Source organism: Periplaneta americana, chromosome 16, assembly GCF_040183065.1.
Source record: "Periplaneta americana isolate PAMFEO1 chromosome 16, P.americana_PAMFEO1_priV1, whole genome shotgun sequence".
In the NCBI taxonomy this organism is placed as follows: domain Eukaryota; kingdom Metazoa; phylum Arthropoda; class Insecta; order Blattodea; family Blattidae; genus Periplaneta; species Periplaneta americana.
Window position 1 is genome coordinate 162,452,089 of NC_091132.1, and position 19,161 is coordinate 162,471,249.

The 19,161-nt window shown below is 37.2% G+C and overlaps 1 protein-coding gene across 1 annotated transcript in view; it reads left to right on the forward strand.

Annotated features, from left to right (window-relative positions):
• The first annotated feature begins 741 nt into the window (after positions 1-741).
• Positions 742-19,161, forward strand: part of LOC138691694 (zinc finger protein 235-like) — a 34,039-nt gene continuing 15,619 nt past the window's right edge. The window contains exons 1-2 of the mRNA XM_069813944.1: positions 742-857; positions 6,683-6,780. Coding sequence (XP_069670045.1) covers positions 6,688-6,780 — 93 coding nt within the window. The 5' untranslated portion in view covers positions 742-857; positions 6,683-6,687. The remainder of the gene's footprint in view (positions 858-6,682; positions 6,781-19,161) is intronic.

Sequence of the window (19,161 nt, forward strand, 5' to 3'; positions counted from 1 at the left end):
TTACTGTGCGTGAAATATAACGCTTTTGGAACAGGACCATGGAACATTCGGACTTTGTTGCATAATGAAGAATAATTCACAGCCAAGACACTAAAACGACACATTGTCCGATGCAAAATGAAGATACTAACAAACTTACGTTAAACAAACGAATGTGATTATTAAGTAAGCAGAAGCTTTATCATTTTACTCGGATGCTAATATTGGTTAATATAAATAAAAATGAATGTGACAGAAACATTGTTGTTATTCAGTCAACAGTCCGAAGAGAGGTCTGAACCTCACAAGAGACACCAACAAGGTAGCACTTATGAGGCAACTAGGCCAGCAGATAATGAGGTATGGTGGCCAGTTCCTTTCCCCCTCCATTGCATACATCGCCGATTGGCTACATATTAGGCTACACTAATCAGACTTCAGATACATACAAACAATATGTTTTTCCTCTGACATATCGTGAAGTGAGATGTAATACTGCCTAATAATAGATGTACTAGCCTTTCAGAATCTCTGAATCTTCTACTGGCAGCTGTCGTACGCAAAACGAAGATTCCTTTCTTAACAAATTATTTACGTAACTTACCTTACCAGTACTGTTTAAATGCGCGTTATTATTATTATTATTATTATTATTATTATTATTATTATTATTATTATTATTATTATTATTATTATTTAGTTCCGTGGCCACGGCATACTTGATCGCACAGAAAGCTGTTCAGCAAATATTGGAATCGCATTTGTAACATTCTCTACTTCGAAGTCGTAAGGAATACCATGAAGTCAGTTTACTTTCACATTATTACGTCATAGAGGCAAGTCTTTGCCCGTGGATATTATCAATTTTTACCTTAAGTGTAGGTATACTGGGGAATTATCTAATTATGATTCCATTCATTCACCATTTTGTTCTACAATGCATGCTATTTTTAAGGTAGTTGTACGGTATTATTTGTAGGTTATATGTTACACTATGTAACGGCACTTGCAGAAATTTTGTAGATCGTTTAAATTGAATATAATTCTTTCGTATGATATTTCATATTTTAAAATACGGCATTCATTTAAGTAAGACATACTTACTGGCTTTTAAGGAACCCGGAGGTTCATTTCCGCCCTCAAATAAGCCCGCCATTGGCCCCTATCCTGAGCAAGATTAATCCATTCTCTATCATCATATCCCACTTCCCTCAAATCCATTTTACTATTGTCTTCCCATCCACGTCTCGGCTTCCCCAAAGGTCTTTTTCCCTCCGGCCTCCCACCTAACACTCTATATGCATTTCTGGATTCGCCCATACGTGCTACATGCCCTGCCCATCTCAAACGTCTGGATTTAATGTTCCTAATTATGGCAGCTGAAGAATACAATGCGTGGAGTTCTGTGTTGTGTAACTTTCTACATTCTCCTGTAACTTCATCCCTCTTAGCCCCAAATTTTTTTCCTAAGCACCTTATTCTCAAACACCCTTAACCTATGTTCCTCTCTCAAAGTGAGAGTCCAAGTTTCACAACCATAAAGAACAATGTCTCGGTCTCCCCAAAGGTTTTTCCCTCAAGCCTCCCAACTAACACTTTATATGCATTTCTGGATTCGCCCATACGTGCTACATGCCCTGTCCATCTCAAACGTTTGGATTTAATGTTCCTAATTATGGCAGGTGAAGAATACAATGCGTGGAGTTCTGTGTTGTGTAACTTTCTCCATTCTCCTGTAACTTCATCCCTCTTAGCCCCAAATATTTTCCTAAGCACCTTATTCTCAAGCATCCTTAACCTATGTTTCTCTCTCAAAGTGACAGTCCAAATTTCACAACCATAAAGAACAACCGGTAATATAACTGTTTTATAAATTCTAACTTTCAGATTTTTTGACAACAGACTGGATGATAAAAGCTTCTCAACCGAATAATAACAGGCATTTCCCATATTTATTCTGTGTTTAATTTCCTCCGGAGTATCATTTGTATTTGTTACTGTTGCTCCAAGATATTTGAACTTCTCCACCTCTTCGAAAGATAAATTTCCAATTTTTATATTTCCATTTCGTACAATATTCTCGTCACGAGACATAATCATATACTCTGTCTTTTCGGGATTTACTTCCAAACCTATCTCTTTACTTGCTTCCAGTAAAATTCCCGTGTTTTCCCCAATAACAGAAATACTCAGTCAAGTAGGTTATTTTACGACGCTTTATCAACATCTTAGGTTATTTAGCGTCTGAATGAGATGAAGGTGATAATGCCAGAGAAATGAGTCCGGGGTCCAGCACCGAAAGTTACCCAACATTTGCTCATATTGGGTTGAGGAAAAACCCCGGAAAAAACCTCAACCAGGTAACTTGCCCCGGCCGGGAATCGAACCCGGGCCACCTGGTTTCGCGGCCAGACGCGCTGACCGTTACTCCAACGGTGTGGACTACTCAGTCAAAGATGAAACGTTTTCGAATATATTTTCGTAAAAGGTGTAGGCCTACTGCGAAATAAATGGAAAGCATGTGTGTTATGTTTCACCAAATCTGTTCCCCCTATTTAATTCAGTTACATGCCTGTAGAAAATTATCGACTGAAGATAGATTGAGAGTTGTGAAATTTTCATCATATGGAAATGTGTCTTATTATTGCACTCTTTGTAGTTACCCTGAAGGTTCCCTTACTTGAACTCTATACATAGCTGTTGGAACTAACATTTCTGTTAGGAATTGAGTTTCTGTTTCTAGATAGCTATTATTACTTTCCCAAAAGTTTAATAAGGGAGATTTTCACATATTACATCGTATTGAAGTGTACCAAATTCAGTTTTGCCATCAGTGATATCCTTATGGAAGCGATAATGGTTTCAGTAGATACCGTATAATCAGGGCCGTCGACAGGATTTATGGGCCCCTGTGCAATATTGTGCTCGGGCCCTGTTGAAAAAAAAAGTTAAAAGTTGCAAGTTACCAATTATTATGACCATAATAATTATTTGCAAAATAAATAAAAGATAACCCCATACATAGATACGAATCTAAAAATATACACTTTTGTTACATTGAAAACATTTAGCAAAACTTCACATTAGCACTATATATTACGCTTCTTTTTCAGTAGGGCCTACATAGTATGTTTCGTGACGAAACTTTCGTCTTTTCGTTGTCATTTGTTTCGTTTTCGTAAAACACTTTGACTTCATTGATGCAAAATCATCAATTACATCATCAAAATTTAAAGACGTAGCAAGGTCGCTTTCCAGACTAAGGAGGCCAAGGTTACTCAGTCGTTCTTGACACATTGTTACTCTGAATAATTTTTATTTCCTTCATTTTGTTTGAAGTTGGTTTGAAATTGAGTGTTGCTTGTGAAGGCGCAGAAAATAAACCAATGTCAAGCCCGTCTGTTCAGGTTGTCAAAAATGAAGACAGTTCATGCTTAGAAGTGAATACCGATGGTTGTGGCTGTCTAGAAAAAAATTCTGATAACAATAGTATTGAATCAGAACAAGCAAACAATAGTAAAAATGATGTGTTAATATGTGCAAGTGAGTTATGGCAAGTAACATGCGACCTTGGAAAACAAAAAATTGCAGACAAATTGTGTCACCGAATGTGTTGTTCGAAAAAGTACCCCCAACCTGCCTAATAACCTTCTAAGTGGCGGAACAAGAGCTTTTCCAGTATTATTTTCAAAACTCAAGAATGGAGAATGTGTTCCCAGAGACTGGCTAATGTGGAGTGAAACAAATCAGTCAATGCACTATTTTCCCTGATTTGTATCACTTCACACTAGCCAGTCTCTGGGAACACATTCTCCATTCTTCAGTTTTGAAAATACTGTAATACTGTTTTTGGAAAGGCTCTTGTTTTCGAACAACACATTCAATGACATAATTTGTCTGCTACTTTTTAGTTTTCCAAGATCGCTCAATTTCACACCAACTTCAAACAAAGTTCTACTCCATTTCTTAATCTCTTCCCATTTTTCTGTCTCTCCTTGCACTTCTCAGCTCCTGGCTTATGCTTCTACTTGTCCATTGTCCACTGGTAACACAGAATTTACTAGAAAAACAACGAAAAGACGAAAGTTTCGTCACGAAACATACTATGTAGGCCCTACTCAAAAGGAAACGTAATCCTCCGGCTTGGATTTGGGATAGTCCACTAGCATATTGCGGTGGGCCGGCAGGGGTTGGTAGTTAAGAGGACAAACCAATTGAACGTGTTCCGTACAAGCGACGGTAACAAATTTCAGGCAAATCCCGGAGCCCTCAAGTGTCGTGTCGATGATTGTTAACATCGGAAACCGATATTCTATTACCGGTACACAAAAGTTAAACGTTTCCATAATGAACTGGTAATTGGTATTAATTCTACTATTGTTGGTTAATATGTCAGATTCATGTAACAAATGTTCTTACAAAATTTTATAGTACCGGTATGTATCTGTGAATAATTATTCATGATAATAAAAAGTAATCACACTCACTTAATCTGATGGGCCCTTACTGCTCACGGGCCCATATGCACTTGCCCCCTTTGTCCCCCCTTCTCGGCGGCCCTGCGTATAATTGTTTCCTTATCAATATATCTCAACATATGCATGAGCTCAAGTAACACTTCAATTTGTAAGATTATATTTTTGATCACGATATACTGTTAAATCTAAACACATCCCAAGGTACATTAACTTTATATGCATTAACCTGATAAATGAAATGAAACAAAAATGTGATGTAATATGCAATTGATTTTAAATGTAGCGTATTTACGACGAAATGAATGTCGTAAGAAAAACAATTTTGATTTTTAAAAAAACAGCCATAGTACAAAAACATAAATTTTCAGGCGTAACAAACTACTATCTAGTGTGAGTTGACACCTCAAGTATGAAATTCATCATGCCATTTCTTAAGGTGTTGTAGAAAGTTGGGAAAACTGAAGTACATTTACCTCTATAACTTATATTGTCTCATAGAAATACATGTGTAAATGTAGGTAACTTTGGACAATGGTTGTTTTAAGAAAAAAATACTTTGTTGTGACTGAAGTGCACCTCTCCTTTAATCTTCTTTTTCTTTGTTGTATCTGTTTCTTCTCCTTTCGTTGCTCACATTCCTTCCAAGGGGTTACTTCTGCACCTAAAGATGACTCCATAACTAATACAACAATTCACGTGCTAAAGTATTTTTCTCTAAAGTGGCAGTAAGAAGCAGTACTGCCAGTCTACTACAGTTTAAAATTGTATGGATAAATGTTTGAAGATGGTGTGAATGGGATATTTGTAAATGTTACCATCATCCTGGGTAGACAATGACTGTTTCACAAAAAAAAAAGTTTTTGGACTATGGTTGTTTTATGAAAATCACTGAAAATGTATATTCCTATAACATAGGTCTATTGTAAGGATTCGTAACAAGCTGTTTTTTTACAGTGATGGATTTTTAGCCCTTCGCTCAACCCGCAAGCTGGAGGACCACCCCTTATAGCCTGTCCAAAACTGCTTATTCATTATCATTATATTCGCAGCTACCCTCCAGTTATGTGAAACTTGGACTCTCACTTTGAGAGAGGAACAGAGATTAAGGGTTTTTGAGAATAAGGCTCTTAGGAAAATATTTGGGGCTAAGAGGGATGAAGTTACAGAAGAATGGAGAAAGTTACAAACGCAGAACTGCACACATTGTATTCTTCACCTGACATAATTAGAAACATTAAATCCAGACGTTTGAGATGGGCAGGGCATGTAGCACGTTTGGGCGAATCCAGAAATGCATGTAGGGTGTTAGTTGGGAGGATGGAGGGAAAAAGACCTCTGGGGAGGCCGAGACGTAGATGGGAGGATAATATTAAAATGGATTTGAGGGAAGTGGGATATGATGATAAAGACTGGATTAATGTTGCACAGGATAGGGGCCGATGGCAGGCTTATGTGAGGGCGGCAATGAACCTACGGGTTCCTTAAAGGCCATTTGTAAGTGAGTAAGTAAATAACATAGGTCTATTGTGTTTTTTCCCCTAATAACTAATTCAGTGGACGGCCGCTACAATGTGCTCACCATATGCTTAATATCTAAAATTTGCATTTTTTTTTTTTTTTGGATTATGGTTCTTTTTTTTTTTTTAATTCCTTCAATTATCTCCTATTGCTGTTAACTCTTATGCAAGTCAGAGCATGTTAGTAAAGAGTTTAATTCGTGTAATGTGTATTAAAATGTTACTAGAGTATAATGCAAGGACGAAATAAAATGATATCAGCAGATTGTGTCTCTCGTTTTGAATAGTTCACTCTTTCCTGCATAGAGTTTTCAATGTTGTGCATGTGTTTATCACTGTGGAAATAACGATAGGAATAGAAATAGACGAAATTTGTAGGTTACTGCTGCATTTGACAGTTACCATTACAATTCAAAATTAATTTATGTATAGCCTTATGAACTTTTCTATATCACATACGATTTTACTAAAGGTAAGCAGGTCACACGTGTCGGTTGTGAATACCAGCTATAATGGCTGGGGGGATCATCGTGCTAACCACACGATACCTCCATTCTGGTTGGATGATCGTCCACCTCTGCTTCGGCATGTGGGCGTGAGGCCAGCAGCCAGCTAGACCCTTCACGGGCTGTAGCACCACGGATTATTATAGGTCATATGTGTACCTATATTAACAGCAAACGGGTAATTTTCTGACACTGTTTTCAGTTGTAATGGCTGCTATCAAGACGGAACCCGAGGTCGACCCTCTGGCAGTACAGCCACGTGATGACGCTATTAAAGAAGAGGAAAATCCTTCATCAGATGTAAGACCATTTTTCTACCTCCTTGTCTACTGACTCATTCCTATATTACTATTTTTTTATTTGACTGCAATGCGTTACAGTGTTGAGTGACAGCATTGACTTCCGGTCATTTAGCTATCATTCACTTATAAACAAACAATTTTATTCATAAATAGGTAGATCTACTTTTTTTCTTTAATTGGTGTTACTTTGTATGCGTGTTTAAATAATTTCAAAGTCTCTTATGGACCCTTGCCTTTCACAGTCGTATTTCAAAATATGGTTAATATGACATTGACGTTTTCCTCTTCCTTTATTCTTCGTCAGTGATGGACTGACTGTAGCAAGTAGAGGTTGATCACTGAGTTAGTACTTGCATGAGAGGGTTGGCGTGAGAGTGTAGCTTTTCCAGATAAGTTTCTCGTAATTTTCGTGCATAGTCACTAAATAAACTCATGCTGAAGTCATTGTACAAGATGTGGCAAAGGAATCGGACGGTTATAGAAGGCTGTTTACTGAGCATCATGAGGGGTTATGGATATTGATCGGCTGTCTTTGTTAGCATTTTTGATGCCATTTTGTGTGATCATAAAAGTATGGAGCTCGGAGCATCGTGCTTTCATTATCGAGACATTTTTAAGAATGGTAATTCAGTTGTGAAAACCCAACTTAATGTTGGCCACCACAGAGCCGTTCCTGCTCGCACTACCATATTGAGATGGGTACAAAACTTTCGATTATCAGATCAGCTTGCAAGATTAAACCACCAGGACATGTTCGAAGTATACAAACGCCAGATAATATTGAGCTGTTACGAGCAGTCCACATCGATCAGCTAGATGGCAGGCTATAGCACTGCGACTTTCAGAAAGTTCTGTGCGCCGAATATTGCATTCATCCATATAAACTTAAGATTGTTCAGCAATTCAATGAGAGAAACTATGTCCAACACAGGACACTTGCCGAGAGAATGGTGGAAATTTTGGCAGACGAAGTTGTTATGTTCATGAGTGACGAGGCACATTTCCGTTTAAATAGTTATGTTAATGAGCAGAACTTTAGATACTGGGCCCCCGAAAGTACTAACGAACTACACGAGCGTCTGCTTCACTATGGAAAGGTTACAGATTGGTGTGCTGTGTCTAGATACTGCGTCATAGGCCTGTATTTTTTTCTTTGAGGAGAACGGGAACACTGTGACAGTGAATAGTCAACGTTACGTCGAAATGCTGAGGACTTTTCTTCAACCAGAATAGCGTAGGCATCTACATAGGATTGATAGAGAAACTGCAAGGTTTCAGCAAGATTGTGCCAGGCTCATACAACAGAAAATTCAATGACAGTTCTGCGCAGCATGTTTCCTGAGCACATCGTTTCTCGGAGTGGTCACATTCCCTGGCCTCCCCGCTCGCCTGATCTTACCATCTGCGACTACTTTCTGTGGGGTTACTGAAGTACAAAGTGTACGTAAACAGGCCCCAAACAACTGATGACCTGAAGATTCCATTGCTCAAGAAATTGCCAACATTGATAGCGGAATGTTGGAAAGAGCGACACGCAACTTCGGGGAAAGACTTGAAGAGTGCATAGAGAGAGACGGACACCATTTGAAGGACATAATTTTCGAGACAATCTAAATGTATGTCAACAAAATGGCATACATAGCCAGCTTTTTTTTCAGTAATAGATTTGTTCTAATAGACATAGGCCAAATTACCGAGTTATTTTCATTTGAAAATTGTCCGATTCCTTTGCCGCATCTTGTACAGTTATGTGTTTCGAATGTGGTAATCTGCTCCAGTGATAGTTCTGCAAACTGCGCGTTGGATACCGTCAATTTTCCAAAGATGGCGAGGGTGGGCTTGAGACCATATTTCACATGCATATAACATGAGTTACCTGATGTGCAGTTGTAATTTGGTTTTTATTGGTATTAAGCTCTTGAAGAGAGGATATAAGGACATGAATCGTTGAAAAGCTCTATTTTTCATGCTGTCTGAAAGTTAATCTCTTGCCTAAGACGACTCCAAGATATTTAGCTGATTAACTGAAGGTGACTGCTTGGTTTTGAATACGAAGTGCCTCGCTTGTATGGGGGAAATGTCTTGTGAATATGACAACCTCTGATTTTGTGCTTTTTATTTTAAGCTGTCATCGTTGCCCATTGCGTTATTTGTTTGATAGCTTCTTGCATATGTTTGTAGGCATACTGTATACTAAAATGTTTCGTATATTATTGTATCATCTGCATACAAAACATGCTGGCATTTTGAGTGCGAAGGGATATCTTGGACGTAAGCTGAATGTAGAGTTAAGACACAGTGCAGGTGGATGGTAACCTTTGCACCAAAATGAATCTGGTAATAGATCATGAGGAGAGATTTGAAATATCTTAATACCTAACCTTTTTTCTAACATTCATCGTTTTAGGGGAAATTGTTATATTTCTATGAAGCATTTGGCAACATCACAGCTGCTGCAATAACTCTAAGCAACCGCAGCCTACACTCCTTACCTTCCCCTCCCCCTCTGCCATACTCAGTCCAGAATACGGGATGTACACTGCATTGCAAGATTTAGTTCAATGATTTTTGCTTAGCTATCATTCAATTTAATTTCATAGATAAACCGGGGGGTGGAAAAAAAGATTCAAGACATTAACTGTTCAGATTATTTTTACCTATCTACTTGTAGAGCAATCAGCCATTTCTCTCAGGCCATTACCGCAATAGATCACTACAAACATTGGGCAAAGACTTTTTTTTTTCTGCTTAACGGTGCATAATCGAAGGAAAAGTGTAATGAATGTTTTGTTATAGTTAACATGTTGAATCATCTCTTAAAGTTTGGTGCAGAACCTTGAGGTACTTCTACATGAATTGGTATTCAGGTGGAGATTTGTTTGTGATAGCGAACTCGAAATGTTCTTCCTTCCAGATATTTTGCTATGAAGTGAATGTATACATCGGGAATAGAGAATTCTTGTAACTTATGCCGAAGTCTATACGATGGTATCGAATGTCTGCTCTATATCTAAAAATGTAGCAACGGTATGTTGTTGGGATAAGAATCCTGTATTTTGACAACCTGGTCAGTGGTTCCCGAGTGTTGTGTTCTGGTTTGAATCCAAATTGTTCATTTTGGGTTACATCAGGAGCATTTGAGATTGGGTGTATTCGTGATAAAAGAAGTTTCTCCAATATCTTTCCTAGGAAGTTCAGTGAACTATTCGGCCTATATCTTGTAGGAAGTGTGGGGGTTCTTTCCTGGTTTGTGGATTACAATAATAATGGCATCTCTCCATGTTCATGGGAAATAAATTAATTTTAAACAGGCATTGTACAGGGTGATCGGTTTGGGTATGGATAAAATAAAAACACCGTAAAACATTTACTACTGAACTTTATTTGTTGAAACTTTGTGCATACAACACTGAAAGATGGGAGATTCCTCAGAGCTCAACATGACCCCCATTGCGCACCCTGCAGAACTCATAACAGTGATGCAATTCAGCCACTGTCCATTGTAACATAAGAGAAGTGATTTATTTAAAAGCTTGAGTAGTTTTTACTCTCAGATCATCAATGTTCCTGGGTTTCTGTAAATAGACGATGTCTTTAACAAAACCCAATATGAAGAAGTCAGGATGGGTTAGATCTGGAAAGTTTGGAGGCCAAGCCAAGAGATAGCTGCTTCTCGTATTGGGTTTCGCCTGCGACCTCCTGCATGTTTTTTTTTTATTTAACAGAACCTGTTTCTACAAATGTTCAATACCATAACATCATGGAATCGTATTTAGGTACATTACACACACCATAATTACATCGAAATTCCCTTTGCACTCTTTTAACACTCTCAAATTTAACATGTCAAAGAAGACATTCTACAGCTGTTGATTTGTAGTAGCCATTTTAATCATCTACGAGCAACTGGCGTGGTTTAGTTGCCTTCCGGTCTGAAGCTGCGTTCGGGCGCGGGTTCGATCCCCGCTTGGGCTGATTATCTGGTTGGGTTTTTCCGAGGTTTTCCCTAGCCGTAAGGTGAATGCCAGGTAATCTTCGGCGAATCCTCGGCCTCATCTCGCCAAATACCATCTCGCTATCACCAATCTCATCGACGTTAAATAACCTAGTAGTTGATACAGCGTCGTTAAATAACCAACTAAAAAAATAATCATCTATGATTTTCTTTTGTCCTTTCAGATTATGCATTGTTGATTGGCATATATATGGAAACTCCCATCTTTTAATCATAATATAACCAGCAAGAAATTTTTATTACTATCATAATAGCTTTATAATAATAAATTAATATTATCCATACCCAAACGGATCAGATTATATATCTTTGTTAGGTGTATTATGGAGCATCGAGGTAATTGAAGACATTACATAACCAGCCCTAGTAATTTTTAATGAAATTGAGTTAAGGACACATTTGCTACTATTTTAAATGTTTATAGACTCCAAAAACGGTCCATGTCAAGTGCAATAGACATAAGGATAAAACACCAGTTGAACGGAATTAGCTGACGTGTTATTCTTGTATTTTTTGTTGTTTTTCTGAAAAATAGCAATTTTGACAAGGGTTGTTTTTGTAATAATGTCTTCAATTGCTTCAATGCTTGTGGAGGAATGTTGTCTGGACCAGCTGCTTTCTGGAGTGTGATTGTACGGATTATGCTTTGCATTTCTCTGGAGTGGTCACTGGTATACTATATCTTGGAGTTCGTTTAGTATAGTCTTCACAGTTTGTGTGACTTCTTCTGTAAAGTTAGGTTGGGATGGCTATTTGTGTGGTTTAAAACTATGTTGAAACGAACCTGCTAGAATTTCAGCTTGTTTGTGAGTCATATATCATTTGGTTGTTGGGTGTGTTATTTGAGGTATTTGCTTTGCGTAATAGTCTCTTAGCTAAATTCCAAAAATCTTTTTTAGCTGGTGGTCAGTTTTCATTTTTTTTTTTTTGCAAAGGTGTTTATTTTGCAAATCAAGATTTCAGGTGTAACTCCCTGTAAAGTTGATTTGAATAATTTCGAGGGAAAAATTGTTCCGGGGTCGGACCCAACACCGATCCAATTTTTCCCTCTATATCCACAGACCTCAAAGTGGGCTGACAACCGTCAAGCAACCAACTTCGAGTGTACACTAACTCCGTGTGACTTAAATTGTGGTTTTCTGTTATCGAACAGTGACGTGTATTATGCAAATCAAGATTTCAGGTGTAATTCCCTGTAAAGTTGATTTGAATAAGTTCGAGGGAAAAATTGTTCCGGGGCCGGGCATCGAACCCGGGACCTTTGGTTTAACGTACCAACGTCTTTGGTTTAACGTACAAACGCTCTACCAACTGAGCTACCCGGGAACTCTACCCGACACCGATTTTGTATAATTCAAGACATGGGCAAGTTTTTGTACATTTCCAGGTCATCTGGTTTCCTTGTACAGACTGTAAAATTTTTCCTTTGTCAAAAGAGAGCCAATTGTTGATCCATAGGTTTGTAAGATGAGACATTGTCACTCAGTTGTACCTACACCGATTTCACATTTCTGATAATCCTACTTGTCTGTGGTGTAATAATCATGCTGTTAAAATGTTATGTTTTATTTAACGACGCTCGCAACTGCAGAGGTTATATCAGCGTCGCCGGATGTGCTGGAATTTTGTCCCGCAGGAGTTCTTTTACATGCCAGTAAATCTACTGACATGAGCCTGTCGCATTTAAGCACACTTAAATGCCATCGACCTGGCCCAGGATCGAACCCGCAACCTTGGGCATACAAGGCCAGCACTATACCAACTCGCCAACCAGGTCGACAATAATCATGATGAAGATCTGGAACACATTCTTCTATACTGTCCATCCATAAACCACGAAAGAAGTAAATTAAACTCATCAGTACCAGTTGCAGAAGACACAGCCCTGCAGTATATATTGACTAGATCTCAACTCTGGCTACTAGCAACAGGCATCTATAATGAACACCGATCAAAATACCCCTCATTCCTCGTGAAAAACAACAACTGAATAGACTACAGTGGACTATAGTAGACTTTCTGTTGTCAGCAAACAGCTGGATACATTAGGAAAATTGATAATTCAAGACATGAATGCAAGAACTAGATAATGACTACATTTGGCGGAAATGAGTTTTTTATGTGACCTACTGTATATTCTTGAGATTTCCATCTATAGGATACCATTTGAATTATTCACAAAAACTACGTGCGTTTGTCAAAAGATGGCATTGAAGTTTTAGTAACTTCCTATTTGAATGCAAGAAAAAGATAATGACCATATCTACTTTCTGCTACAGTCAATCTGGACTTCTGAGATGGTAGGAAGTGAAGTTCACAGTGCAATGAATGTGGGTTTTAAATACTGGAATATATTCTTGTAAAGGTGGACGCTCTAAAATGTACATGCATGATGAAACCATTGGAAAAAAGGGAGCAAACGAGACTGTGTCACTCTTAAAACATTACATTGAGAACTCTATAAAGAATGAAGTCAAAGAACTGCATATCTTTACGGACAACTCTGCTGGCAAAATAAAAACTCTGTGGTGGCCAGTTCTTGAGTTCGCTTGCAGCATTGGGGCGATTTGTGAAAATACACCACCAATTTCCTGAGCATGGCCATTCATTCATGCCTTTTGATAGGGCATTTGCACAAATCGAGGAACTTAAAAGGAGGAAAGAGTATTTATTTGTACCGAAAGAATGGTAAAACATTGTGTCTTCTGCATCCAACAGTTTCTCAGTTATTATGTTACAACAAGAAACCATTCTTAATTTTAAAGAGCATATGGCACCATTCTTCAAGAAAATAATTTAAAAAATGCAACAGGATCCTTTAAAATAACCCGATATCGGAATATCATTTATGAAGAAAGAGAAATATCTGTTTCCATTGATCACAGCAACATTGTCTAAAACAAGTTTTGTATGTTTAAATTCGCTCACAAAACTCGAGATTTTAATGCTCCCAAAGCATATTCTGCTAATTTGCCACTGAATTCCTAGTGACATAATGAAAATGGCACAGAAGTACATACCACCTGTGCATATGAGTTGCTACATTGATCTTACTAGTAATGACGTTGCCTCGAATGAAGGGGAAACTGATATCTCATATTCTGACAGAGCACTTTAAAATAAAACTCATATTTTTCCATTTATATATTCTATGTGTTCTATTTATTGCTTTAAGATTTGATATTGTGATTATAAATAAAATTGCAACATTATTTGGCATCATATCTTTACTTTTTAATAGAGATGGGAAGTTTGATTCATTTTGAAGAATCAGTTCAGTAAGAACGATTCCCTAAAATGATTCGTTCATTCGATTCGTTCATCTGATTCACAGATGTTCCCGACACAAGTATGAAGGAATTACACACTTATATTCATTTCTATTCAGCGATACCTTTCGTTCGTTAATACAGTATTTACTTCACATTCACTTTTTGCTCACTAGATTACAGCACATTGCAGTTCACTGCATTAGTGGTAAATTCACATGGTCGTCCACTGGTTGCAAAGATGTATTAGAGACATACTTACTAGTAGTACATACTTAAAGAGATAGAGAAATGGGTACCAGCATATAAAATAAGTTTAATATCTCCTACATTATGTGACTGTACTGTAATGTTATAAAGTTATAATATTTAGGCTACATAATAATTAATCAGTAATGAAAAATAGAGATAAAATAATTAAACAGGTCACGGATTTTAGAGTTTGAACACCAAAAGGAAATTGAGAAAATTTTAATAAAAAATGAAAATCCAGGAAAGTCTACTTAATTGGCTTGTGTGTTTTCCCTATCTCTTTTACATTTTTTGTCTAAAAATATTATACAAATGGTACAGTTTATGCGTTACACTATTCACAAGTTTTGTTTTTTAATTTAACTTCATATTTTTAAACTTATGGTGGGCTACATTTTCTATATTTCATAAATGGTTGGCGATTTTGTATTATTCTGTTTAGGACAAATATATTTTTAAATATGTGATAAGGAATACTAGCTTTCGTATCCATGTAATCAATTTAGACATATGAATATGAACAAGTTAGCCTATATAAGTTTAATTAAAACCATCATAATTGGATTAAGCTGGAATGGTACCGGTAATTAAAAATTAATAGTTGATGTAATGCGAACAATTTTATTTTCTACCAGTTTTAAAAGATTAATGAAATAGATATTCTACTTTAGCAATTCATTATATCCAAACATCGCATTGTCAACTTAAGTACATCGTTCTATGCGATTAATAACAGCTGATTTTAACAAAGTTCCTCTACCAGCTACCAGATGTCACAAATATCGCAGCGTATGAAACGAGCACGTCTTTTACTGGGCGGACCTAGACATCTGCTAGTGAGCGGACCAATAAGGAACCTGGATTCAGAAGATTGAAGGTAGAAAATGATTCATAACGAGTGAGAACCGAGAAGACGTTGGATTCAACTTTCGATTCAGGAAGGAATCGATTCATTTCGTTTACTGAATCATGATTCATTCGTTCGGTTCAATGATTCGTTCATTATGAACGACTAGTTCATAATCTTCCCACCACTACTTTTTAAACCTTGTAAACTATTTGAGTGTAAGAAATGGATATATCCACTACACATTTTCTAATTTTTTTTTTTTTTTCATATTTACATAGAAGTCATAGTTTCAAAACTTTGTGAATTCACACACATTACAGCATACTTTTAGTATATGTAAAAACATTTACAGTGAAACTTCTCCATATGGACACTCCCAAGATACGAACACTCCTCATATATGGACAGATTTTTATGTCCCGACTGAAATAATATAGAAAAAATGATAAATTTAACTCTCGTTTACGGACACTCTCAGACACGGACACGGACAGTTGTTTCACAGTCCTAAAACTTGCTTTACCTCCTAACTGCGGATAGAACTTGGATTTCAAGTTGTAATGTGTTACAAAAATGAAAAATTTAGTTTTGAGTACTGTACAGAAATTCCTTAACATGAAAGAAGACAATAATGGCCTAGTAGGCTACCACTAGCCCAGCTGGCTACCTCTTGTTAGTTGGAAGTGGGTGGATAAACAAAGTCATAAAATTTAACCTGTCTGATGGGTCCAAGACTTCCGCGGTCGTGAAATTGTATTCGACACATGATAGGGTTAGTAGGATTATTCTCTTCACTTCAATCAGTTGTTCTGTTTCGAGAGACATGGCACCTGAAGGTTAAGTTGAAAACTGTAAATTACAGTACTGCATAACTGTAAACTTATTGCATGGCACAGTACTGTATTTTACTTTTTCAGTCTTATCTACTGTAGTTCAAAGTTGCGAAGAATTTATTGTAGTACAGTAGACTGTATTTAGAATTAAACTACAGTAATACATTTCCTTTAAGACGTGAAGGGATACATAATGCATCACACAAATTGCACAATTTGGGACATCTGGCCGAAATCTACTGCTGACCACTAGGATCCAGAATACAAAGCAGAGGTTAAATTAAAAATACAATATGATTGCGGAGAGAATACGGAACAATGATAAATTTAAAAATAAAGTACAATTTGATTTCGGAGAAACATGAGATGAAAATGCATTGAAGAGTAATGAAATGAAGTAAAAAAAAAATTACATAGTATTATACAAGTGATTGTGTAAAATTGATAATGAATCTCTCAATACCATTAGACAAATTTTGTTAATGTCCTCATTAGAAAATTTAAGAGAAAGGAGAATAGTTTCGGTTAACTTAAATGAAGTTCCCCTAGCGCCAAAAAGAAGCCCTTTCACTTCCCATGTATTAATATTCATTTTGTATCTCTCAATGAAGTGAGGAATGCATGGGTTGTAAATAGACTTCTTTTCATCGTTAACGTTATTGGCTTGTTGATCATCCTTCTCAAAACAGACAGTGGGGTCAAGAGTGAGGCTTCTTTGATTCCGGAGATCGATGGCTGTAATGTCTGCTCTTCTCGTTAACCCATTTTCAGCCAAGCAGTGCACTTCTTCGTAAACCTCCCACTTTGCCTTCCAAAGAGTGGTTGCAATGGAGCTTCTCACTTTATGGTGGCGATTGTTACTCAGTAGTTCTCCTTTAGGGCAATAACCCAAAACATGCCCAAGGGTTTCTACTTCGCTGCATCCTGGATGACGACAGTTTTGATCTTGAAAGGAATGACCTGGCACCGATCGTACTGCTGCGATGTTTGTGGACGTCTTTATGGCATTGGTCCACTCTGAGGATGATATCCCACTTCTATTACTAATCCAAGAGTTGTTTTTTGGATCTTCACTGTAAGTTACCACTCCTTTGCCTTTTTGTGGAAAATGACACCAATTATTAAATGACCTCTGCCATAACTCAGATCTTAAACTTCGGACTGTCATCGAATGTTATAAATTTATTGTTAGATTGAGGAGCCTCCCTCCCAATAAAGGACACCTCTCAGATGCGGACATATTGTTACGTCCGTAAATGAGAAGTTTCACTGTACTTGATTCTGCATTTAAAATATGTAAAACATTTTCCTCATTTTTCTCTGAAGTTTACTTTTGGAGTCCACACCTGTGAAGTAACGGTCAGCGCGTCTGGCTGCGAAACCAGGTGGCCCGGGTTCGAATCCCGGTCGGGGCAAGTTATCTGGTTGAGGTTTTTCCCAGGGTTTTCCCTCAACCCAATACGAGCAAATGCTGGGTAACTTTCGGTGCTGGACCCCGGACTCATTTCACCGGCATTATCACCTTCATATCATTCAGACGCTAAATAACCTAGATGTTGATATAGCGTCGTAAAATAACCCAATAAAATAAAAAAAAATTACTTTTGGTCATTATCTAGTTCTTGAATTCATGTCTTCATTTTGATGTTTTCTTTGTATGGCCCTTTGATATCTGTAATATAGACGTAATGTGAACTGGACCACATTACAGATTTGACTCTATTTTATTCACGCTCATAAGTGGGGTATTACCTTCTCTCTGACGTATGCTGCTTTTAAAATGTGTTATCCATTTTTTCTTCGATTATTTCCATAATTTCTCTCCTGTGCTCCAAGTAGTATTGAAGCACTGGCATGCAGACCCAAAGTGTATCTTGTAACACTTATGATCAGCTTATATCACATTCTAATGCAGCCGTGGCGAAGAAGAGTTCGTGCACCGAGCCACTGTGTAACCTGCAACGTGCATAGCACCTGTGGAGGGAGGCAGACACCCGAAGGGGAAATGAAGCAACTGTCTGCCTCAGTAACGGATTTTCATTTTCCTTACGTCCAGCATTTAAATATGATTTTATACAGTACAAAGCTACAAACTAATGTTTCGTACGTACAACGAAAAGAGAAATGTACAAGAAAACATAGGCCACATTATCACGACCTGAAACTAACTGTCTTCAGAATGTCTCTGTGACAGAGTTTCAAAATCAGGAATTATGTCATTTACTGCCAGACGTAGTTGATCACGAAGGTATTTGTCTGTCAGTCGTGATCTACATTTGGCTTTTACTGTTTTCATTATTGAAAATAATTTTTCACAAACGTAAGTTGTAGCGAACATGGCTTCAACAGAGCAAGCGAAAGAACAAAGCTTCGGATACTTATTTTTTGACAAAGATTTGAAAAGTTCAACATCTGTCAAGTCCTTACATCTAGCGTTCATTGCAACATCACATTGTAAATCTCATCATCATCATCATCCTTCACGAATTAGGCCTCTGTAGACCTGTTTCGGCCCCATCTAGCAGTCTTCTTAAAGGTCTTCCTGGTCGACGATGTCCTCTAGGTTTATACTGCATCATAATTTTTGGGATTCTGAATTTTCCATTCTTCTTACATGATCTAGCCAATTGAATTTGTATCTGCTGATTTTTTCTTCTACTGACTCTACTTCTAATTGTTCTAAAATTTCTTCATTCCTTTTTCGGTCTAAAAGAGTATATCCTGCTGTCCTCCTCAAAAATTTCATTTCCGTTGCTTTGAGTCTGTTCACGTCTTTTTTCTTTAATGACCAAATCTCGCTTCCGTATAAAAGGGTGGGTAATGCTAGTGTATTATATATTTTTATTCTTGTAGATTTTTGTACTAATTTAGCTTTTAATGCATTGTTTATTATTCCTAGAATTTGTGTAAATTTGGTAATTTTCTTGTTCACATCTTTTTCATTTTGATAAGATATTTCACAACCCAGATAATTGAAATTTTGCACTTGTTCGAGGCATTGGTTATTGTGTATTATCTTACTTCTGACTGGGTCTTGTCCTAAAAATGCCATTACTTTTGATTTTTGTGCTGAAATTTCCATCCCAAAATCTTTTAATATTTTATTTAATGTATACAATCCTCTTTGTAAATTGTAAATCTATGAGTTCAAATTGAAGAT